Below are 26,062 nucleotides of genomic sequence, written 5' to 3' on the forward strand. Positions count from 1 at the left end.
TATTGATGGAGGGCAATTTTCAGCCAGTTTCTGTGCATAAATTGTTATTTATTTGTGCAAACATTTTGAAAATGCCCTCTTAGACCAAATGAGGAACTAGCAATTATATTAAGCTCTTTGTAGAAGGGCATACCCTAGAGGTGAGCTGTGACAGCTGCATACAAAGAGGTCTGGGCTTTTACAGTACAAAGAGTTTTACAGTTGCATTTGCAATTAAATTAGTTGTCCATTAGCAATATTGTCAGATGGACTCAGAGAGAGAAAAATACCAATTTTATTGGCAGTTTTAAAAAGTACACAAAGTACCACAGCAAAATGATACTTATAAAATTAAAAATGCTTGGTCCAAATAACAGCTCTTTGCATAGATCAGAATATTTTCCTTTGCACTGTACAAAGCATACTTTGGGTCATTTCTTTTCATCTGTATCTCAGACGGTTTTCAAGATCTTCCATTCGTTGTGTTATTACTTCCAGTAGTCAGAAGTTAAGGATAAAGCCATAACATAGCTTGAATATAAATTCTGTTAAAATCCATTTGGGAAAACAACAATTCTAGAATATTACAAGCCCCATTCTAGATAGAATGTAGGAATCTGCCTATTACATATTGCTACTCTTACCCCTGAGCTAAAGAATGTTGAAATAAGAACTTGGACATCCAGGTCAGGGTGTGTCAATTTCCACTAGTATTTTAGAAAAGATTTGCCGATGAAAAGTCTTTTCTAAAATGCATGCAGGAATGGAGGTTCATACACTAGCTCATGTGGCAGGAGAGATCATTTTACAAATATCAATGGGGCAACAGCAACATACATGCTTCAGTGTTAGCACAAGCCCCTGTATAATGGTATTTCTGGACAAACAGTGGAGGGATACAAAGTACGAAATATACAAGAACAGTAAAAAAGTACAAAGGGCCTTCAAATACTGGGGAATATAATGCTTTAATTATAAGACCTGACACGGGCCTTGTTTCGGCATCTCCACCTGCACCATAGGAATGGGGAAGGCCACAGGGACCATGGCCTCCCCAATATCTTATGGCTTTCTGACCTCCCATCTCCCGGTGTTACGCTTTTAAATTTTCGGGCAGCCGCCACATAGCGTCAAACAGCAGGCCTGCCCCGAAACCCTTTATTCTATTTCTGGGGGGCAGGCTTACTCGTGGACGCTGCATGGCGGCTGCCTGAAGATTTAAAACTATAGCTCGGGGGGGGGGGGGATTTGTTTGCTGCTGGGATGGTTATGCACCAGGGCGGAGTTCCTGAGCCCTCCCCCCAAACAAAGCAGCATTCCACAGCATAAATAAGAGCACTCATAAACATCCAACGTTGAGTAACAGTTGTGTTATGAGCCTATGCTCCAAGCATCTATAAATAATCCAACGATGTATGGCTTTTGACAAGGCAGTACGCATCTGCAAGATTTCTTTTAGATGTTTATGAGTGCTCTTATTTATGCTTCTTGACCCCTGATGCAGGCAGAGATGTCGAAACATGGCCCATGTCGGGTCTTTCAATTAAAGAATTGTTATCACCCAGTATCTGAAGGCCCATTGTGCTTTTTTTCTGTTCTTGTAATGGTATTTCTGAACACACCCATGTAAGTGCTGAGACATAGATGTGTATCTGTGCCATTTCAGAAACCAGGGTAAAGAAAGCAACAAAAGACATAGGGACACCTCCACGCAGGGACTGAACCAAGTCAAACAAAAGTAGGGGTCAAACAGCTTTTCCGACCAATTAGTGGCTTGGGGGCTTCCCCTGCCGCTCAGCCCCTGCTGACTCAGCTGATAATGACTCCAGAACCAGTAGGTAGGGAAAGCAGTGGCAGGAGTTGCTGGTTCAGGCAGGCAGGAGGAGGAGCTGTGCTAGTGATTTCTCTTCTGAGGAAGCACTAGGCACAATTCCTCCCCCTTTTATTGGGGCTGCTCCACACGAATAGCATGCATATAATATGCTTGCTATTCATGCAGAGCATCACCGACTAATGAAAAATTGTTCCCACCATGGTATTTTTTACTATGGTGTCAGAGCTTTGTGCATCCTGCTTTTATTCACTGGCTTAGCTGTTTGCAAAGTTAGCACATTTGTCACTGAACGTCCCGTAATCCTCTGTCTGATGATCTTGCCCTTAATAAGTGTGATATTACAAAGACAGCAAGGAGTGTAAACTGTGTGAAATATCCTGCTGCTTCTGATGGAAGCAGCTCTTATAGTGCCACCTAGTGGTAGTAATAATAACAACAAACACACTGAACAGCTTGATGCACAGGTGCAATAGATATAGTCAAACCTCGGTTTGCGAGTAACATGGTTTGCGAGTGTTTTGCAAGACGAGCAAAACATTCTCGCAAATCTTGCCTTACAAACCGAGCGTTGACTCGATATGCGAGCCCCCACCCCAGAGAACCGGCATCGCCTCCCGCCTGTCCGCCCAAACCCTTACCACAATCAGGCACCGGCACGCAGCACCAACCCACAAGACGTGTCGTTGCCAAAAGAGCCTGCTGCTGATCTCTGCTGGGCCTTGAGCATCTGCGCACACTCAAGGCCTTCTGGCTCCTGCTCTCTCCGAGATTCTAATGAGATTCTCAGATAAATTTTCTGATCTGCTCTACTTACTTTATTATTTTCAGCTTTTTTTTCTCTTGAGTAGTGAAGCTTTGGATCTGAGATGATCCCAGCTGGGCAGCATAGCTGACACTAGTGCACTTCCCCCACCTGCACTCAGATAGGAAAACAAAAAGCAAAAATCAGAAAAAAAAGTTTTCGAACACACGTTGTCAATTATTGGTCCTTGGTGGAAAAGCAGTTCTTTAAAGGATTCAGTTTTTATACACAGTTTACCAGCAAAGAAAATGAATCAGTAGCACAAAGTTTCCTCCAGTTTTAAATGCAGTCCTCACTTTGATTTCCAAATAAGACAACAACTTTCCAGTTGCCTTAATGGATTAACAGATATCCATGTCCTCTGGCTGCTGGTCCATGGGCTGGTATGGTAGACTTTCTTGACTGTAGTCTCTGTTCCTGCTTCCTTCAGTTCCATAGCCATTGGCTATTCAGTGTCAGCCTGACCTCTCAGCCCTGCATCTTTGCATGCTTCTAACTGTACTGTACTCCTCCTCCCCTCTAACAATTCAGCCTTTGCATTTAAAAATATGCAGCCCCACCCCTAAGTACCAGGTGTGGGAGTTTCTCTCACTGCCTTCTGATTACGGGGATAGCTCTTGCAGTGTACTGTGTGTTCAACAGGTGTTTGAGCCGAGTAGCTCCCTCTAGAGTTTTGGATTGGTACAGCATCAAACTCAGGAATGTGTGTGTTTAAACATGGGGATGAAATCCTGTCGGCTCCTAAATGCTTTGCTGCTACAGGACCACTACTAGCAGGCATAGACTGCTTAACATGAAAAGCAGTCTAACATGAAAACAGTCTTAACATGAAAAGAATACTCAGAAGTAGTCATCTTTATTCTACTTACAGTTAAGAAGCCTATGCAGTCAGAGCCTATGCTAAGGCTTGGAAGGCTTTTCAACTCTGGTGTGAGAGACAATGTGGAGCCTTTTAAAACACCAATTGTGGTGGTTATGGCATTCCTGAAAGCTGAACTAGGAAAGGGTCTATTGGTAGAATCCCTTAAAGTACAAGTGGCTGGTCTCTCATGCTTTCGAACTCAAGTAGAAAAGAGTTCTTTGGCTTCTCACCCAGACGTGGCCAGATTTTTGAAGGAAGCACTCAGGTTACCTCCTCCTATCTGCCAGCCATTCCCGGTGTGGAACCTTAACAGCGTTTTGAAGGGACTTAATAAAGCTCCCTATGAGCATCTGTGGAAGGCATCACTTCTGGATCTCACTGTAAAGACAGTGTTTCTGGTGGCGATTGTTTCATATTCAAAAGATCATATACAAACATTGGAACATATTGAGTTTTCATTCAGTGTTTACAGATGTTCCTATGTTTGCACATAAAAGGAATAAAAACTTAAGTGAACATTTCAATAGTAGTTTCATTGATCAAGATAATACAGCCATAGGTGGACACACATGTTGTGGCAAATACAAATATTGTCGTCATTCTCTGATTACTGATCATATTATGATACCCAATACGAATAAATTCTATTATCTACGAGGTCACTCAGATTGTGAAACTTCTCATGTAATATATGGGATTTTCTGTCCTTGTAATAAGATCTACATAGGCCAAACTAAGAGAGCTATCAAATTGAGAATAGCGGAACACCTGAGTAGTATTTACACCAATAAATCTGAAGCCCCTTTAACTGATCATTGGCATTCGACTGGCCATTCATTGGAAGATCTGAAGTTCTGTGTAATCAGACAATTCAATTTCAGTAGACAGGGTGATATCTCTCATACTTTAATATACCATGAACAACGTTTAATTTTCACTTGGAAAACAGTTGCGCCTAATGGCCTCAACAAAGAAATAGAATGGACTATTAGATAGTTGTTAATAGGATTCTGTTTTCCGTGACAAGAGATAGCATGACATCATGACGTTGTTTACCATGTGACTATCTGACGCTCATATATACGTCTACACGTCTCACGTTGATTCAGTTCTTCATGTGGAGATTCTCTGGCTGCGTGTTCCCTCTGTTAGGAGGTCCGAGAGTAATTAAAACTTTGAGTTTATAAAATAATTTCAATATTTCTATATGTGATAGTTTTTGATAACTGCACTACATGATGTTTTTATTTGTCAATTTTTAGCTCACATTTTTTCCTCCTGATGAAGCAATCCGTGGTGAAACACGATCGGTGTTGAGGAAATTTTGGATAATTGTTCGTCTCACATTGAGGAGTTTTTGTCACATGGTTCAATATTGTTGAGTTTCAGCAGTTTTCTTTTTTGGGGACTCACTTTCATTTTGATGTTGGATCGAAACCAGCAGTATAAACTTGGAGTACGTTCATTGCAAGATTGTTAGCACCTGCATCAACGTTTAAGAATATATATTTTCATTTTCCATCTAGAGAAGATAACAGTCATTGATTCTGGACTTTACATTCCTCATTTGAAGGCTGACATCATCTAAATTCAGCTAAGTACTTTCTACATTTTTGAATAATTGCTTTGTTTTCAGAAGTTGACTATCATAGTTCAGATTCAATAAGTGATAAAGAGGTTGGTAGGCAGGTGAGTGCAATGATGTAGAATTGTTACATCTTTATTCTACAAACCTGCTGGTTTTGAATAAGATATTACACTGAGCACTCTAATTCAAATTTTATTTTATTTTAGTTTTATTTAATTAAGTATCATATTATTGAATTCACTTTTTTTGAGATTGTTTCTATGAGACATGTCTCTGAATTATAAGCTCTATCCTGCAGAGAACCATTTCTCAGGATCACAGAAGTTGGGATTTCCCTTTGCATGGTTCCTTCTTTCCTGCCAAAGGTTATTTCAGCTTCCATCTCAACCAAGAAGTTCACATGCTTGCGTTTCATTCCACAGGCTCAACGAAGCAAGATAAATTTTGCAATTACTAGATATGAGAGAGTTGCTCCATTATTTGGAAAAGACCAATGACTTTTATTTCTTAGACCATCTTTTTATCCTGATTAGTCAGGTTAGACGTTGCAGACTAGCTTCCAAGTTATCCGTTTCTAGATGGATTCAGATGGCGATTTTGTCAGTGTACACTGGCCCTAGCAAACAGCCGCCAGTTTCACTGAGAGGCCATTCTACCAGAAGTATGGCTTCATCATGGGCAGAGACTTGGGCAGTTCCACCCAAAGAGATCTGCAGGGCAGCTACATGCTCTACTCTCCATATCTTTACAAAGTTTTACAGAATAGACGTCGCGGTACGAAAGTATGCCAATTTTGAGTCTTCAGTTTTCTGGACAGGCTCATCTGTCCCGCCCTAGATGTACGATACTGCTTTGGATCTATAGTCCAGATTCATATATCCTTGTACCAGAATAGAAGATTAGATTCTTACCTCATTAATCTTCTTTCTGGAAAAGGATATAAGAATCAGGATGCCCTGCCCTGTCAATTACAAGTTATAAATCACCTCCTTATGGCCTCGGACAGTTCTTATGAGTCCAGAAATGGAGATCTTCACCAGACAGTCAAATAAGAATGTAACGGTTCATTAATAAGAAAAGAAAATAAAGTTTATGAGACTATAAGAGCTCCATATACTGTATGATAGTGCTGGTTGCACAAAGAAAGATGGCTTGTTTGTTCCACCTAAGTTTATCATGTTCGTGTTGACATTGTTCACTTTATTCATTACAGACCTGTATTTTCAGGGAGATTCCCCATTACCCTCCTTTTGTTCTTTTATTAGAGTGATGTTTGATTGCTTTGGTACAACTGAAGGTAGCAGTACAGCCTGCTGAGGAAGGAGGCAGAGTTGAAAGATGTGTATGACATCCTTCTGCAATCAATTCACGACCAGGGGATATTCACCCATAGTCCAGATTCCTATATCCTTTTCCAGAAAGAAGATTATCAAGGTAAGAACCTAATCTTCCATTGTAAAAATTGCTGCTCCCCTGTGTGTCAAATACATATGCATAGCTATATGTCCTTATACTTCCCTACGCTTGGCAAGGCACTTTGTCAAGTCTGGAACTGAGCACATACAGTACAATATAAAACAATACAATTTGGATCTTATATTCCACATAATGCCTGCATAGCTCTACACAGATTACATATTTAAGATGCTGGCAAAAAACCCAGGAACAATACAAGTTAGCATAACAATCCTAATCTAGTATATAGTCAGAATCTCCTACCCTAGTTACCCCCATTTTTACTAACACATAATGCGGGTTTTAGCAGTGGCGGTAATTGCTCCAATGCTCATAGATGCTAAAACCCGCGCTATACGTTAGTAAAAGTTAACCATCTGAGGTGGAAGATAGACCACAGTGTACTAAGATTACTCACTGGCCACTCTCCTCAGCCCTTCCTGTCATTACAGAAATGATCAGGATTAGTGTGTTGGTACTGAGGATATGATGTGTGAGAGATATGTCTAGATATTCTTCCCTTCAGCCAAATGTGAGGAATTATATATCTTAGGTAGGCATAGCAATAACCATTTCTGGGAAAGGATATATTGTTTGGTTAGTCGTCTCACTTCTTCATTTGCACTGTTTTGGGATTCTACAAGGTTTTTACACTTGCATTGGTCCTCATTTTCATCCAAAGGCGTATCTACAAAAGAAGGTAAAATGCATTCTGTTATAAAATACATCTGTCAAAGTCCCTCCTTGAGGGCCGCAATCCAGTCGGGTTTTCAGGATTTCCCCAATGAATATGCATGAGATCTATGTGCATGCACTGCTTTCAATGCATATTCATTGGGGAAAACCTGACTGGATTGCGGCCCTCAAGGAGGGACTTTGAGATCCCTTAATTTTACTAAGGTAAACTTTTAAAACCTTTGTTATTCCAACAGTGTTTTAAGTAATGTGGTTTGCATTTATCTGGAGTTAACGTTTTTATTCTTTTTGTATTTAATATGAGCAGTCAGTGGCATAGTAAGGGTGAGCGGTGCCCCTCCCCCGCCCCCTTCCCCACCCCTCCTGCTGCGCGCTCGCGCCCTTCCCTTTCCCCATACCTTTTAAACTTCTCCGGCATAAGCAGCATGCCCACGTCGGTGTCGGCTCGTCCTTTGATGTCACTTCCTAGGCGTGGGTCCCGGAAGTGACATCAGAGAGAACGCCAGTGCCGATGCGGGCAGCAACCTCACGCCAGGGAAGTAAAAAAGATACGGAAGGCAAGGGGCATATGCGCGCGGCAAGGAGAGGAGCGGGGTGGGGGAGGTCAGAGAGAAAGAGGGGTGCCGCGCCCTTAAGAAGACCGCGACCGGGGCAGCCCACCCTTACTATGCCACTGTGAGTAGTAGTTGCCTTGTGTAAAGTGCTTTACTACTACAGTACAAATGTGGTATATAAAATTAATAAATCCAATCTCATGAAAGCATTCATAGCAGTACGGGCAGAGAAGCAGTTAGACGACCGTCATCATCCATATTCTCTCCTGCAGTGAGAGCCTGATGCTTCATCCCGTTACGCCCCATAAGGAGCTTAGGTCAGTTTAGCTGTTCTAGAGCAGACAAAGTTGTGCGCTGCCTTCCTTTTTGTTGAAGAGGGCCTGGTGTGGTTATGTTTGTCGTCGTTTGATACACCGCTTAATCTAACACATGGGTCAAAGCGGTTAGCAAAAATTTAGAAAACATTAAATTAGGAAAGGAATTCAAAAATAAAATAGGAAAGCTTCACATTCGCAGCAAAATAGGATTAAAAAGCTCATTAAAACAGCGTACTTACAGCTACAACTACAAATCTATTTTAAAAATCTCTGCGGCCCCCCCCCCCCCCCCCGCCATGCTCCCCAGCCTCCGACTAAGCAGGAGTAAGAGGCGAACTCAAGAAAAGAATGTGTGGCTATGGAGGCAAAAGGCAAAATGCCTGGTTAAGATTTTATATTCTAAATTGTATAGGAAATTAATGTCCCTTTGCCCCAGTGGTTAAGGGCAGTTCTGTGGTATAGACAGAGGGATTGTAGGTTTCACCTTTTATTTTATGGAATTTAAAGAGAAAGCTTGCAAGATATCTATTGGAAATGTTCTCTGGTCTGAACTGCAAAAAGACTCACCTTCGTACAGAGGCCTGAACTGTATTGTGGGTATAGAACAAGTAAATGGAAGTGGGGCACCTCTGCTGGACGACTTGGATTCTGCAAGATAAACTGGGAAAAGTAATAAAAGTGCATTTCTGATTAATTCATTCTCTCTGCAGAGTAGGTTACTAAATTAATGGCAATGGAAAATGGAACATAAAAAGAACGGGGCCCTTGTGCTAAGCGGCGCTAAAAATGGTGTGTGCTATGTCCAATTAAGTCAAGTGGTGGAAGGGCACCCACCACTGCCTAACTTAGGGCACCATTTTTAGAATCAGGCCCTTAGTGAATAAGAACATAAGAAGTTAAATGCTGAGTAAGACCAATGGTCCACTGAGCCTTGCAGCCTGTTTCCAACAGTGGCTAGTCCTAGAAGTAAACAATGGGAACACTCATCAAGTCTATCTGGTTAATTTTTATGGACCTGGCCTCCAAAAATTTTTCTGAACCTTTCTGAAGCTTGGGTATATAATTAGTCTTGACCACATTACTACTATGTCCTACCACTGTTTATTATTTCTACATTACTACTATTTACTACTACTATTTATTATTTCTATACTGCTACCAGATACATGCTGCGCTGTACATGTTCCTGTTCAGAAGAGCTTACAGTCTAATTATGACATTCACACAGGACAAAAAGGGTAAATGTATACACACTGCTCAGCTAGGGAATTACAAGGGGAATGAAGAGGCAGATAGAGGGAATGACATGGGTGCTTTACAAATCAGTTGGGTTAGGACTTGGCTGGGTACTAGTGGCCTGGATTGGCCAGCGTGAGAATGAGCTTGATGGACTATTGGTCTGACTCAGTAGAGCTATTCTTATGCTCTTTTTGACTTCTATGCAGCTTCAAAAAAGTGAACCTTCAGCATGGATTTGAATACCACCAGAGATGGAGGCCAACATACCGAGTCAGGCAGGTTGTTCCAGGAATACGATGCAACAAGGTAGAAGGGATGGAGTTGGGAATTGGCAATAAAGGAGAAGGGTGCAGACAAGAGAGACTTAGCCAATGAATGGAGTTTCTGGGGCGAAGTATAGGGAGATGTAAGAGAGGAGAGATACTGAGGAGCTGCAGAGTGAATACACTTATAGGACAATAAGAGGAGTTTGAAATATATGAGGAAGCAGACAGGGAGCCAGTGAAGCGACTTGAAGAGAGGGGTAACATGAGTATAACTACCCTGGTGGAATACAAGGTGTGCGGCAAAATTTTGAACAGATTGAATGGGAGAGAGATGACTTAGCGGAAGATCTGTGAGAAGCAAGTTGCAGTAGTCCAGATGAGAGCGTGGATGAGTCTTGGTAGTATGCTCAGAAAGGAAAGGCCAGATTTTAGCAACATTGTAGAGAAAGAAACAACAGATTTGGGTGCTCTTCTGGATATGCAAAGAGAAGGAAAGAGATGACTCAAAGATGACCCTGAGATTGCGAGCCAACGAGACAGGAAAGATGAGAGGATAATAGTATACTGACTGAAAGAATATGGTTTATTGCAGTGAAAAGTACTAAATAATCTTTATTTGGGTCTCTTCAAATTATAAGAAACAGGAGAGCAATATAAATTAAGGGACCTTTCTATGAAAACACATTAGCAGTTAACATGCTCTTAATGCTATATTCAACAACACAAACCCACTTAAGAAAGAATGTAGTATTTATCAAGAAAATAAATTCTTCCTTGATGGCGAGACGAAAGCAAATGGCCAAAATTAGTGAAAATAACACTAAAATCAAGAATGACTCTCATAAATACCACAAATAATGATAATAATAATAATAATTGTGTGTGGGGAGAGCCCTCAGTTTTCACAACTAACGCCACCAAAGCTAATAGGCAAAGTTGTCACATTGTCTACCCAATAAAAGGGTTTACTTGTGAAACATCCCTGGGCTTACTCTCAACGTGAGGCTCAGTGAAAATGTTATAGTGCAAAAAATGCGGAATTAATCAAAATTAATAATTGCAATAATTTTGGACGCTGCTGTTCAACTCAAAAGCGCTCAGTATTCAGAGTTCAAGCCTTTAAGTGCATTAGTCTCAATCACAATCGTAAAAAATCAACTGGAGAACGATCAAAAGTTAAGCCCAGTACTTATTTGCATAGTGCGGAAACTACAACTATGTCTGATATCTGCATGCTATTATGTATTCAACAGATTCCATTTCGGGGGAAAAACCCCCTTCCTCGTGAATTGTAGCACTTCTTGTAATGCTTCAGACATCGCCAGTGATCTGCAACACTCTTGTCTTTCGTGTTGCAGATTACTGGATTGGCGATGTCTGAAGCATTACAAGAAGTGCTACAATTCCCGAGGAAGGGGGTTTCTTTCCCTGAAATGGACACATTTTAGTGTTGAGACATCAATATATACAACCTTAATGATCAATGACATTAAGGGTGGATCTTCTGTTTACAAACGGAAAATCCTGCAAAATTTCATAGATCTTTTTTGATGCTTTCTTTGCTGATTTAGCTATGCCAATAAGATAACTGGAGGGCGCTGATGTCACTAGCGAGATCACCCGCCGAGTTTAAATGGAGTTGCACAGTTGTCCTGTGTGTCTGCCATAATTAGATAGTAAGCTCCTTCGAGCAAGGACCATCTCTTGTGTATTTAATGTACAGTGCTGTGTGCATCTGGTAGTGCTATAGAAATAATAAAGAGTAATAGTAGTAACTGCAAGACAGCCTGCCTGCGTAGTAACAATATTTGGTATACAGGGGTTGAAACGAAAAAGAGTTTTTGTTTTACCTTTATCCTTTTGTCTGATTGTTTCTGTGGTTGCTTAATGCTGCCATCGCACTCACATTACCACACTGACTAGGGGAGTAAATGCAGGTCTTCTACACAGTAGTGCACGGCTCTGCAACTGGGCTTTCTACGAACGATTTACTTTTGCTAATTTGCATTTCTTAATATAATTGAATCGTGAACATTTTGGGAAAAAAATGCAGAAATAGGCAGCAGAAAGAACTGACGATTAGTGCAATTATTCATAGGTTTCAGACTTCTTCATTCCCTTTGCATCTTGTCTCGTGTTTTAAGATATCATTTTGCTTCTGAAAAGGGTGCAGGAGCAAACACAAGGACTTTAAAAAGGGCGTCTGAGTAGAAGGGAAACTGCTTTTGGCAATGGAAAGCTTTTTCTAAGATGAGAGATGAGGATGACGTGACTGAGAATTTTGAGTACCTCAGTGCCTTCTTCAGTGGAAAAGAAGCAGATTCAGGGATAAAACTGAAAATATTTCTTCACAGGCAAGGCAATGGATACAAGGCCTACTGATCATTATCTGCCCTTATTTTCCGTTTTTAAATAGATTTTAGATATCTTAATAAAAGACTCAGATAAGTATTTAGGTTTTTTTAAAACACGATACTGCATAAGAGGAGTCCCACTGTTTACACTGCAGCAAATTTTTCTAGCAGCTGGTATTGAATTATGAAAAAAGCTGCTATTTAAAGACTCAAACATGGCCAAGAGCTCATGTAGCATGAATGCAGGAAGCACGGAGAAGGAGAGGGAAGAGTACATGGGAGGTCTAGTATTTAGGAAGGGAAAGCTTACCTGGGCTGGGAATCTCAGGCTTTTCTTGCCTTTGGCTCCAACCTGTTAGAAAAAAAAAAGCTGTAAACATTAGTCATTGCTATTAGGATAGTTTGAACAGCAAAAAGCACTGATTTACATTTTGCAGTGCTCAGGGGATGGTCATAGTCGTTTCTCTTTTCATTGCACCTGTGATATTTTATCTGATTCCTTCATGCCTGCTACTTAGAAGGGAATCAGGGCTTGTGAGAAAATTTTACCCCGTCTTGGCTTTTTGACATAACATAACATAAAATCAACTTACAGACGCATAACCATGAGGATCTATGTGGTTTACAAAAGATTAATCTATATCACAAATGAAAATCTTAAAAAAATTAATTACCCAGAAATCTAGAAAACAAATAAGTCTTCAAAGGCCTCCTGAAATCCATGTAAGAATCAGATGCATAGAATAATTGCTTAAAGTCTTTAAAGCGGCCTGATAGGACAACGTACGTTCGTGATATCTTTTAAACTTCCTAATTGTACTGTCGTACTTTGTACAGCTAATTTAAAAATGAAATAAAAGAAATTTACAGATAGTATGTCAGTGACAGTAGATAACAGGCTGTATGTGAGCATCAGATATCATGACCATTTCTAAGAAAGCAGCAAGCAAGTAGATGGACAAGCTCGGGGGTGCTGAAGCAGTCAGGGATCTGCGGTCCGCTTGTGTGCGGTCATTGGCTCTGCCAACCCCTGCCCCCACTGACGCCAACTTTCTGTTCTGGGGTTGGCGGCATTATTCTAGAGTCTTCTTTTATTTCTCAGATGCCCATTGGATGCTTGCTGACCTCAGGAGCTCATCTTCCACTACTATATTACAATTTGTTTCATTGTAGCAATCCATTTAATTTTCATGGTAAGATACAGACGTAGATTACCAGGACTTTCTTCTACACAGGTAATGCCAAAGCTGTTGCCACTGTTTCAGAAATGTGACCCTTTGCTGCCAACATGTCCCACATCACGGCTGCCCAGATGGGTGGTTTGTCTTATTCTGGCATTTCAGTTGAGATTGTCCATCTTGGGAGACCCTGCTAGTAATTAGTTTACCAAAGGTACAGCTCTCAGCATCTCAGCTTACTATTAGTGGTCATTGCATTCATTTTCACTGAGGTACCATACGGGGCAGAAGTGAATGGGGTTTGCTCCTTCCTTTAGGCCTAGTAGACCACAGGGCTAATAAGTAGGCCCTAGGGGGCCTTCTGGGGCTCAGGGTGAGAATGGGTGGGGGGGGGGGGTTGGAGTTGTTTCAGTAGGAGGGGGTGTTCTCCATTTATGCAAGTCCCAATCATTAGCATTCTGGTCAAGCCTGGATATTCAATATTAGTGGCCCAGCACTGAATATCCAGGGCTAATTTAGCTGGTGACAGTCAACATTTATAAAAAAAAACCTAAAACACTAATTGTTGCTGGCAGAATACTGACCGGCATGTGTTGTGGATATCCATAAGAATTTACCTCTGCTGGGTCAGACCAAGGGTCCATCGAGCCCAGCGGTCCGCTCCCGCGACAGCCCATCAGGTCCATGACCTGTAGAGTGATCTATTGTCTAACCCGTTGATTCCTACTCCTTTATATCCTGAAAAACCCCTTTTTCCCTTTTTTGCTCCTGTGTCCTCCTTTATCTGTAGCCTTCAATCCCCTTATCCTTCAGGAATTTATCTAGTCCCTCTTTGAAACCCCTTAATGTAGTCTGCCCTATTACATCTTCCGGAAGCACATTCCAGGTATCCACCACCCTCTGAGTGAAGAAGAACTTTCTAGCATTGGTTCTAAACCTGTCCCCTTTCAATTTCTCCGAGTGCCCTCTTGTTTTTGTAGTTCCTAGTACACTGAAGAACCTGTCCCTATCCACCCTCTCTATGCCTTTCATAATCTTGTAAGTCTCTATCATGTCACCTCTGAGTCTCCGCTTTTCCAGGGGGAAAAGCCCCAGTTTCTCTAACCTTTCAGCGTATGAAAGGTTCTCCATACCCTTAATCATTTGTGTCACTCTCCTCTGGACCCTCTCAAGTATCGCCATATCCTTCTTAAGGTACGGTGACCAATATTGGACACAGTACTCCAGGTGCGGGCGCACCATCACCCGATACATCGGCAGGATGACTTCCTTCGTTCTTGTTGTAATATCCTTCTTGATAATACCCAACATTCTGTTTGCTTTCTTTGAGGCCGCTGCGCATTGCGCCGTTGGTTTCATTGTTGTATCCACCAACACTCCCAAGTATTTTTCAAGGTTACTTTCCCCCAGTACCAACCCCCCCATTTTGTAGCTGAACATCGGGTTCTTTTCCCTATATGCATGACCTTGCATTTCTCTATATTGAAGTTCATCTGCCATTTATTCGCCCACTCCTCCAATGTTGTCAGGTCTCTTTGCAGTTCTTCACACTCCCCTATAGTTTTAACCCTGCTACAGAGTTTAGTGTCATCTGCAAACTTTACAACTTTGCACTTTGTCCCTGCTTCCAGGTCATTTATAAATACATTGAACAGCAGCGGCCCGAGTACAGACCCCTGTGGGACAGCGCTCATTACCCTTCTCCAGCACGAGTAGTAGCCCTTCACTGCAACCCTCTGCTTTCTGTCTGCCAATCAGTGTTTAACCCATCTATGTACGTCCCCTTCCACCCCGTGGTTCCACAGTTTCCTAAGTAGCCGCTCATGAGGTACCTTGTCAAAGGCTTTTTGGAAGTCGAGATATATGATGTCTATTGGGTCCCCTTTGTTCATCTGGCTGTTTACCCCTTCAAAGAAGTGTAGTAAGTTCGTTTGGCATGATCTTCCTTTGCAGAAGCCATGTTGGCTCGTTTTCATTAGCCTATTCCTTTCTATATGCTCACAGATACTGTCTTTTATCAGTGCCTCTACCATCTTGCCCGGCACTAAAGTCAATCACACCGGTCTGTAGTTTCCTGGATCACCTCTTGATCCCTTTTTGAAGATAGGTGTGACATTTGCTATTTTCCAATCCTCCGGGATCACCCCTGTTTTCAAGGACAGGTTGCAAATTTTTTGGAGTATTTCCGCTATTTCAGTTTTCAGTTCCTTTAATACCCTTGGGTGGATCCCGTCCAGGCTCGGGGATTTGTCGATTTTCAATCTGTCTGTCTGTCGGAGGACATCTTGGAGGCTTACCTCTAATGTCGATAGTTTTTCTTCTGGGTCTCCATTAAAGATTTCTTCGGATTCCGGTATATTGGATGTGTCCTCGCTTGTGAAGACTGACGAGAAGAACATGTTTAATCTGTCAGCCACCTCCTCTTCCCCCCTTATCATTCCTCCCCCCCACTTCCTCCCTCGCCGGTTGCTTCCCTTTAATATATCTGAAGAAAGATTTGAAATTTCTTGCTTCCTTGGCCAGTCTCTCTCCATATTCTCTTTTTGCTTTCCTGATCACTCTGTGACATTCTTTTTGATGTTCCCTGTGCTCTTTCCAGTTTTCCTCGGTTTTGTCCTTTTTCCACTTCCGGAATGATTGTTTCTTGTCCCGTATCGCTTCCTTCACTGCATTGCTTATCCACACCGGATCTTTTGTTTGATTCTTTTTGTACCCTTTTCTAAATCTGGGGACGTACCATATCCTTGAATAGGGACCAAGCTTGCTCCACGGTCTTTGTTTTTCCCGAGCCTTTCCTGAGTTTCTTTCTCACCATTGCTCTCATAGCGTCATAGTTCCCCTTCTTGAAGTTGAGCGTTGTCGCTGTGGTTCTCTTCCCTTTTGATGCTCCTACTTCTAGTTTGTACTGGATCATGTTGTGATCGCTGTTTCCTAGTGGTCCTATTACTTCTACTTCCTTTGCAGGTCCCCCCAGCCCATTGAGTAGTAGGTTGAGAGTTGCATTCCCTCTCGTTGGTTCCTTAATGAGCTGTTCTATGAAGCAGTCCCGCACAGCCTCTAGGAATTCCATTTCCCTTGCGTTGTTTGAGTTTCCAATACTCCAGTCTATCCCGGGGTAGTTAAAGTCCCCCATTACCGTGACATTTCCATTCTTGCATTCCCGCCTTAGTTCTGCTTCCAGTTCTTTGTCTTTTGCTTCTGTTTGTCCAGGTGGACGATAGTACAGCCCAATTTTATGTCAGGTCCATTTCTTCCTGGTAACTTAACCCATAATGATTCTAATCTGTCTGTCTCTGTTGCCGTATCCACTTTGGTCGAGTGAATGGTGTCCTTTATATATAGTGCTATTCCTCCACCCTTCTTTTGTGTCCTGTCTCTTCGATAGAGTTTGTACCCTAGCAGTACTATGTCCCATTTGTTTTCCTCGTTCCACCATGTTTCTGTGATTCCGATGACATCCAGGGCCTCTTTTTTGGCTGTGATTTCTAGTTCTCCCATTTTGTTCTTTAGGCTCCTTGCATTTGTGTACAAGTAATTTAGGTCCTGGTTATTTCCTTTCTCTGTTGTTTTTCCCTGTGATTTGTTCCTCTTGTCGTTCCCTTTTTGAGCTGCCAGATCCCAAGTTTTGTTCATTTCTTCCTCCTTCTTTGGCGCATCTTTTTCTGCCTCAGTTTGTTTCCTCAATTTCGCCTGTCCTCTAGCCCTGGCTGATTGCCCTTGCCTTTGTTCGCCAATTTCTCTTGTTCCTTGAACTACTGTTGTTTGCCTTTTGTTTCTACTCAGCATTTTTCCTGCTCAGCATCTTCTTTGGATACTCTCACCCGAACCGTCAACGCCCAGTCAACTGTCGGCTTTCCCCTTCATCTTAGTTTAAAGTCTGTTCTATTCCTCTCTTAATGTTGCTTGCTAGAAGTCTTGTTCCTGCTGTGCTCAGGTGAAGTCCGTCCTTCCTGAAAAGCTTGTTCTTCCCCCAAAAAGTTGTCCAATTCCTCACAAAGTAGAATCCCTCTTCTTCACACCATTTCCGCAGCCATGCGTTTATTGCTTGTAGTTGCATCGTCCTCTTCACATCTGCCTTCGGTACTGGCAGGATCTCTGAGAACGCTATCTTCTGTGTCCTCAGCTTCAGTTTCCTTCCCAGGATCTTGAACTGTTCAGTTAGCGCCGTCCTGCTTTAGTTGCTTCTGTTGACATAATTTGTCCCAACGTGGATTATCACTGCCGTCTCTTCCGTCTCCACTCCTTCCAGGATCCTCTCAATTCTGTCGGTGATGTCCTTCGTTCTTGCTCCTGGGAGACAGGTCACTAGTCGGTCTTCTCTCCCTCCTGCTACGTGACTGTCCACTTCTCTCAGGATTGAGTCTCCTACTAAGATTGCAGATCTCCCCTTCTTCAGCTTCCTCACTGGTCGCAAGTCCGTATCCACTGCCTTGTTGTAGTTTTAATCACCCTCAAAGTGGTTTACATACAGGTAATTCAAGCATTTTCCCTATCTAATGTACCTGGGACAGTGGAGGATTAAGTGACTTGCCCAGGGTCACAAGGAGCAGCACAGGGTTTGAACCTACAACCTCAGGCTGCTGAGGCTGTAGCTCTAACCATTATGCCACACTCACCTATATCTATGGCATTTTTTTCATTACTTTACACCTGTATCATGATTCTCTGTTCTCAGTAAATTCTCAGTTAAGGGGCCATGATATTATTTATTTATTTAATTTTCTATACCGTTCTCCTAGGAGAGCTCAGAACGGTTTACATGATTTTATTCAGGTACTCAAGCATTTTTCCTTAGTCTGTCCTGGCAGGCTCACAATCTATCTAATCTACCTGGGGCAATGGGGGGATTAAGCGACTGAAGGTCGTGCTATAAGGCTGGAGGGGAGTGCCGAATAACCTAAAGATTTCAAACCAGGTTACAGTTTAATATAGCAGCTTACAGCTGTAACCAATAACTTAATTCAAATTTCACATAGTAAATAAAGAGCCCTCAGAAGCGGAACTCTAACTTAAAACTTTTTGCGACCAGTTTAAGGAATAACCTAAAGAAGCATTTTTCATAGAAAGCATGATAACCTCACTGGTGGTAGCACAGCGATGGGAGAATTTTAAGAATCCATGGAGCAAGTGCATGGAAGCAGTGGGTTAGCTCTAGTACAATGAAATGTGGTGGGCAAAGTTTTATAAGTACTATTTGCAATGTTACAAGACTTTGGAAATATAGACAGACTTTTTATTAATTTTGATTGTACACTGCCTTGGCTTATAATGTCAATAAAGGCAGAGGAGTGGCCTAGTGGTTGGAGCAGCTGCCTCAGTATCCTGAGGTTGCGAGTTCAATTCCCACTGTGGCTCGCTGCGAGTCTGGGCAAGTCACTTAACACTTCATTGCCCCAGGTACAAAATAAGTACCTGTCTAAAATGCTATATGCGATTGCTACCACACAGAAAAAGCAAATAACCTATAAAAGTGATGGGACTTGATATACCTCTTTTGCTGTGTGGTTTACACAATTAAGGTGGTTTACATATATTAAACAGGTACTTATTTTGTACCTGAGACAATGAAGTGTTAACTGACTTGCCCAGGAGAAGATCAGAATTGGGCTTCATGCTAAACAAATACCTCTCCAGAAATATGTCTCTATTGGGCCCAATATTCAGAAGCACTTCTCCAGGTGGGAGGCTTCTACAGGAGAAGTGCTACTCAACGGGGGCATACCTGGATTTTCAATAATATTATAAGAATAATGCCAATGAAAAATAATTTCTGACCATCTTGGCATTATCTGGGTAGTGCTGGGGTATTCTGGGAATTGAGCGAGCCAAGGCAGAGCCAGAATTTATCTGAGTGCTGCTGATATTCAGCTGTCCAAAATAGTTGTCTTGATGTGCTTGGACAGTTATCCAGGGGCTGTCTCCAAATATCTGCAGTATCCAGATAACTTTCAGTGGCTGCTCTATATACCTAGATGCTCAGTGTTGATATCCAGGTATCAGCTGGTATTAACTATCCACGTACAGATTTAACGCCATGGCTAGTATTTGAATCTAATGCTAACTGTTATGTTTAAATATCGGGAGGGGGGGGAGCATTATTTTCTGTGTATATATATATATATATATATATATATATATAATAAAAGATGTCTTGAATTATTAAAATGCTGCAAAAACTGGCAATGAAGAGATTTAATACTAAACTTCCCTAATAGCATACTTCTGTACCTTATGTTAAGTTCTAAGATGGCATTTGCACATGTTTGTTCGGTCCACAAGAGCCTAATTTTGTACCTTCACAGATGCGGTATTTCAGCTTTTCAGTTATATTTCCCATAGAGCTGAAGTCCTCCGTGTAAAAGAGATGCTTGTCTTCAGGCACTGAAGCAATCTCTCGCAGCTCCTCTTCAATCGCTTTCCCCACTCCAATAGCAAAAATGGTTATGCCTGAGCAATGAGATAAAAGGTCAATTGCAAGAGTCAATTTTTAATGACTTCTGCAGTTCTAACATATACAACCCATCCTGAAATCATCAAGAGTAGATCCAAAGCCAGCTTTTGCAACTCAAGGGAGCGCTGTTGTGCAATGTGCCAGTGAACAAGAAACAAAACCTTTTGTGTCGACATAGTGATTTACTAGGGTCATGATGTGTCAAGTTAATCAAAATTCTGACAAGGAATCACTGTTTGTAGTTAATGGTCACAGCAGTGCATCACTGGCAACGTCAGGCTCTGTGTTAAGTGTTTTCTCCATAGAAACAAAATGGAAGAACTAATCTAATCTTCTATTTGTGAGTTGCACAAACCTATACAAGCTCTAGGAAACTTACTAAGCAGTAGATTTACAACAAACCTGAGAAATATTTCTTTACTCAGTGGGTAATTAAACTCTGGAATTCATTGCCAGAGAATGTAGTAAAAGTGGTTAGCTTAGCAGGCTTTAAAAAAGGTATGGATAATTTCCTGAAACAAAAGTCCATAAGCCATTATTAAGATAGCTTGAGGAAATCCATTGCTTATTCAGAGGATAAGAACATAAGAGTTGCCATACCGGGACAGACCAAAGGTCCAACAAGCCCAGTATACTGTTTCTAACGGTGGCCAACCCAAGTCTCAAATACCTGGCATGATCTCCAGAAGTAAAACAGATCTGGATAATTTCCTAAAAGAAAAGTCCATAGGCCTTTATTGAGATGGCTTAGAAACATCCACTGCTTATTCCTAGGATAAACAGCATAAAATCCATTTACTACTTGGGATCTAGCTAAGTACTTGGGACCTGTGTTGGCCACTGTTGGAAACAGGATATTAGGTTTGATGGACTTCGGTCTGTCCCAGTATGGCAACTCTTATGTTCTTATCCTCTGAATAAGCAATGGATTTCCTCAAGCTATCTTAATAATGGCTTATGGACTTTTGTTTCAGGAAATTATCCATACCTTTTTTAAAGCCTGCTAAGCTAACCACTTTTACTACATTCTCTGGCAATGAATTCCAGAGTTTAATTACCCACTGAGTAAAGAAATATTTCTCAGGTTTGTTGTAAATCTACTGCTTAGTAAGTTGCCTAGAGCTTGTATAGGTTTGTGCAACTCACAAATAGAAGATTAGATTAGTTTCATTGCATGCTCCTAGTCCTAGTATGTTTCTATCTTTTGGAAAGAATTAAGCAAGAAACCTTTCACTATTGGCCTCTTTTACAAAGCCGCGCTAGCGGCTGCCGTGCGGCAACAGCCCTGAAGCCCTTTAAATCTCTATGGGCTTCAGGGCCATTAGCACAATGTAAATGAGGCCGTATATCTGACCCTTAGTATTTAGTGAGATAGGCCATATTAAGTTTACAGACAGTGCAGCTAGAGCTGAAATTTGAGAATTGTACTTGAAGGAAGTTTAATTCATTGTTTTTGCATATATATGTATGGGTATGAAAGGGGAAGAGGGGTTTAGAGATCTGGAAGTAGAACAGATGAGAGCAGGCAAGTATATTCCCCCAATCAGTAAACTCATATAGGATCTGGAAAGCTTTATCTGATTCACAATATAATTTTCTCCTTCCTTATCTCAAATGAATTTAACTGCATCATATTATTTTCTGCTGTTTAACATCTTAATTTTTTGGCCTCTTTTACAAAGCTGTGCTAACGGCCCCGAAGCCCATAGAGATTTAAAGGGCTTTGGGGTTGTTGTCGCGCGGCTTTGTAAAAGAGGCCGTTGGCTTGACTTATGTTAAAAACAGTTGTATTCTGGTTCCATGCAGTAGAATAAGTTCAACCTATTTGCCCAAGAGCCCTGTAGCATTCTAAAATGTTTAGCCCTAGAATGAATAAGTAAAATTGTAATAATCGTTGGGTAGAAATTCTACAAGATGAACAAATTTTTGAAGAAAACATTTGTAGAAAGTTGAGATAGCTATCATTCCATGAAATCTCTAGGTTCGGCCAGTTGATTCACAAGTTATACTAATAGCAAACACTGGATATCAATTGATGTATTTATTTAAAGGATTTGATAAAAGATTGGAGTAAATGGACGGTACTCTGCATCTTTTGAAATAGGAAAGGGAACGAGACAGGGTTGCCTGTTGTCCCCTCTTTTGTTTGTTCCGATACTGGATTCTTTGATTAGAGATACCTTGGACAATCCCGAAATAGAGGGAATCCTGCTGGGTTCTGAGATATTCAAAATTTTGGCTTTTGCAAATGATCTTTTGGTCCTTATACAGAATCGGCGAGATCCCTTCCGGTGTTAATGGAAATTTTTGCAGAATTTGGGGACTATTCGGGATTTAAGGTTAGGATATGGTTGGTCCTTTGGATGCCCTTTGTATGTGGGAGTCATAAGAACCCTGACTCCTGACCTCGTTGGAGGTTTAGGATCCTTTATTGATTCTATTAGTTTGGGGACCCTGGGAATCTTAAACATTTGTCTGGGTTTGTTACAGTAGGGATTTCAGTTTTTATTCCTTCTGTATAATAATGGATGACTGTACTTTAATCTTTGTAAGTTTTCTCTGCTGCTGTGTTGTTCAGTTGTCAATAAAAATTGTTGAAACATTTGGATTTGATAAGTTGCTCTATCACAGGTAACACGAAGATAATGTACACATAATAATTCATATCTGTAAGCAGTTACAAAACATCAACACAGGACAAAAGACAAGGAAGGAAATTGAATAGCACAGCAATCAGTACCATAAAGACAATGATAGGCATATGAGTTTGAATGGGAAAGCCAATTATTTAATAGATGTAGAGCATAAGAACATTTGAGGAGAAGCATGGAGAAGTTTGCACCCTATGTCTCTTCTGTAGACAAGTACCTCTCAATCCAATTCTCCAGGCACATCCAGCAAGTCAGGTTTTCAGTATATCCACAATGCATATGCATGAACTAGATCTGCATACCAAGGAAGCAGTGCATGCAAATCTCTCTTACGCATCTGCATTGTGGATCAAGTTCAAGTTTTAATAAAATTTGATATTCTGCCTATCAAATTTCTAGGTGGTTATACATATTTAAAACTATAACATTTGGATAATGAACATTATTGAAAACCTGACTGACTGGGTGTGCCCAAAAGACATAGTTGAGAAGCACTGCTATAGACAAAAGTATCTTTCCAAAGTATTAAATATATCGAATTTGAATAACAATGAACTGAATTTACCATGTTGCTTTGCTTTGCTAGCCCACTTGGAAACATCATCCTGGGCTCGCCCATCTGTAAATACAATTGCAACTTTCGGTACTCCTAACCAAGGGGGTCTTGCTCCTTCTGCTTCAGAAAAGCTTTTTTCAGACATGACTTTCAGGGCAAGGCCGGTCATGGAGCCCTTCCCCATATATTTGATTTGAGATACTGCTTTCTTAACTTCTTTGCTTGTGCCATAGTGTCCCAGGGTGAACTCAGTGCGGACCTGTGTAGAGTACTGCACCAAGCCGACGCGCGCAGCTTTTGGAGCGATCTGCAAAGAGCTCAGGATTCCATTAACAAACCCTTTCACAAGTTCAAAGTTCTTTTCACCCAGGCTTTTGGATCCATCGATAATGAACACCAAATCAATTGGGCCTTCAGCACACCCTGTATAATTAGAAAGCTACATTTCAAAGGCTGTTTCAATAGTGATGTGACTTCACAAGAAAGCAAGATGACAAAAAAGAAAAACAATTCCCAAGTTCATCAAGTGAAAGATTTATGTATGTCTCTTAGAAAAAAAAATAATCAAAGCCATGAAAGACACCTTAGACCAGGGGTGCCCACACTTTTTGGGCTTGCAAGCTACTTTTAAAATGACCAAGTCAAAATGATCTACCAACAATAAAATTTTAAAAAACACAAAGCACACTGTATGCAGAGAAAATGTTAATTATCATTTATATTCTGCGGGTTTTCAAAGAGGTCAAGGCAGATGACTTTATGCAATGTCACCTCAGGAACAACTATACAAAAATAGACAAATATACCCCCTCCCTTTTTACTAAAACACGATAGCGGTTTTTAGCACAGGGAGCTGCGCTGAATGCCCTGCGCTGCTCTCAATACTCATAAGCTCCCTGCGCTAAAAACTGCTATTGCGGTTTAGTAAAAGGGGGCCATAGTGCAAAATATAGAGAGCAGATATAAATCCTCAAAACAGACACATTTTGATCACTAAATTGAAAATAAAATCATTTTTCCTACCATTGTCTGGTGATTTCATGAGTCTCTGGTTGCACTTTATTCTTCTGACTGTGCATCCAATATTTCTTCCCTTCTTTCAGCCTGCTGTATGCTTCCAGACCTCATTCCCTCCGCCAACTTTTTCTTCCTCTCTCCCTGGCCCCCCTCCCATTTCTTTCTTTCTTTCTGTCTCCCTGTCCCCCTTTCTTTCTGTCTGTCTTTCTCTCTCCATGCCCCTTTTCTTTCTGTCTCCCTGTCCCCCCCCTTTCTTTCTTTCTTTTTCCCTTCTTTCTTTCTGTTTCCCTGCCTGCTCCCAAGCCACTGCTGCCACCATCGGGGAACAGGCCTCCAATCCACCGCCGCCCCAAGCTCTCCCTGCTTCCCCACACAAAAGCGTCGGGATGACCAGATTTCCTCTCCCCGACAATCAATTCTGACGTCTGAGAGGAAGTTCCAGGCCAGTCAGGCAGCGATTGGCTGGCCCGGAAATTCCTCTCAGACGTCAGAATTGATTGTTGGGTGGGGGAAGTTGGTCGGTTCGGCGCTTCTGAGTCGGGAAGCAAGTAGAATGCAAAGGCAATGTGATCGACTCGTATTGCCTTCGTGATCTACCAGCAATCGCGATTGACCTTTTGGGCACCCCTGCCTTAGACAATTGAAATAAGGGTTGTTTCATGATGCAGAACTTAGGGTGGTTGCCTTTTGATTTACTCTATTTTTTTTAAATCACTTCTATTCTGAGGAAAATGGGGCTTTATAGTGTTGTTTTTGATCAGTAAAGTTGATGCTAATTTTGATGGGAACTTATTATAAGGGCAGGGACATTTTCAATATGACATCTAAATCCGATTTTGGATGTTTTGGGGAAAATGCCCAAAACTTCAGTAGAGAAAATATCCATTTTCATACCGGAAAAATGTCCAAATTTTTGTTTTGAAAATAACCATTTGCTAGATGTTTTTGAATTAGGTGTATCTATGTTTTAGGACCAATTTTAAAAAGGGAAAAACACACAAAAACAAGCCATTAGGATTTACAGTGGGGGGGGGGGGCAGCTTTCTTAATAGTCTGGCCACACAAGACATCCCAGCAGAGCAGTAGGGCGCCCTAGGGGGCACATTAAAGGTCTCAGGTACGCATCTCGCCATTACCCCCTTACATTGCATGGGGAGCCCTTCCAAACCTACTATACCTATGTATACATGACACCTGTTGGCTTAAGGGCTATTGTGATGTACAGTAGGTTTTGGGTGGCTTTTGGAGTGTGCTAGTTAGAGTGGGATATGGACCTGGGTCCCCTTGTGTCGACTGCTACTCAGTACTCCAGGTACCTCTTTGCTGCTGTAATAGGACTGACTATAACATATGAAGCTGTCATACAGGCTGGTATGTATTGTTTCTTTCACATCTTTGGGGGTGGGTGAGAGGGAGTCAGTGACCAATGAGGGAGTATGGAAGAGTCATACTCCCTCAGATCATGAGAAAACTTCATCACTGTGCCAACTCTCAGTTTCCTATTCTTTCATTCTGTTGTTAACGCTTCACCATATTGCACCAAGTCTGATCAAAATAAGCAGTTAAGCCCAACCCAGTTCTGTGTTTCACCCTTTGGCGTTGTCAGGGGCTTTAGACTACTTCACAAACTCCTACAATTCATAATACTTTGTATATTGGCAGCATACAGGGACGAGAAATTCAAACCAGGACCTTTCCCCAGCTCAAACGTTGACAAGACTGATTTTCTCTATGGCACGGTGATGAAGATTTCTTATGATCTGCTTCTTTCCCAGCATTCCTGTGCAGCTGTGGTGTGAGCGCGGAGCGTATGCACCGGATTAGACAAGGAAGACATTAGCCATACATACATTACAGCAGCGTGAACCCAGCAGCACAACCGAACCAGATAAGTTACTTGGTTATTTGATTCTTTACAAAGTCAGTCAATTTTCTTTAATACATTAAGGGGTCCTTTTATCAAGCTGCGGTAGGGGTTTAACGCGCGTAATACCGTGCGTTAAACCACCTGCCGCGCCAGCCGCTAATGCCTGCATTGAGCAGGCGTTAGTTTTTTAGCCGACCGTGGGGGTTAGTGCATGATGAAATGTCCGACGCGCTAACCCTGCTAGCGCGGCGTGATAAAAAGGAGCCCTAAATTAGTCAAGATTAATTCATCGGGGGAGGGGGGGGTTTAAGCCCATGAAGTAACGTCTCTTTCTAGCACTGCCACAAGATTTGCTCTGGTAGAATGCGGGGATCTGAGGCTTTTCTCCTTGCTAAG

At 41.6% G+C, this 26,062-nt stretch overlaps 1 protein-coding gene across 5 annotated transcripts in view; it reads right to left on the reverse strand.

The window, feature by feature from the left end:
- Positions 1-251: 251 nt before the first annotated feature.
- MATN2 (matrilin 2) overlaps positions 252-26,062 on the reverse strand; it is a 179,932-nt gene continuing 154,121 nt past the window's right edge. For 4 of the 5 annotated variants that reach the window (XM_033934328.1, XM_033934326.1, XM_033934325.1 and 1 more), the window contains exons 11-16: positions 22,792-23,205; positions 19,419-19,571; positions 12,257-12,298; positions 8,655-8,747; positions 7,110-7,208; positions 252-476 (exon numbers count right to left, since the gene is read on the reverse strand). In XM_033934328.1, the coding sequence (XP_033790219.1) occupies positions 421-476; positions 7,110-7,208; positions 8,655-8,747; positions 12,257-12,298; positions 19,419-19,571; positions 22,792-23,205 (857 nt within the window). In that variant the 3' untranslated portion in view covers positions 252-420. The remainder of the gene's footprint in view (positions 477-7,109; positions 7,209-8,654; positions 8,748-12,256; positions 12,299-19,418; positions 19,572-22,791; positions 23,206-26,062) is intronic. The other variant, XM_033934329.1, reaches the window with a different exon arrangement.

This window comes from Geotrypetes seraphini, chromosome 2, assembly GCF_902459505.1.
Source record: "Geotrypetes seraphini chromosome 2, aGeoSer1.1, whole genome shotgun sequence".
Taxonomy (NCBI): Eukaryota; Metazoa; Chordata; class Amphibia; order Gymnophiona; family Dermophiidae; genus Geotrypetes; species Geotrypetes seraphini.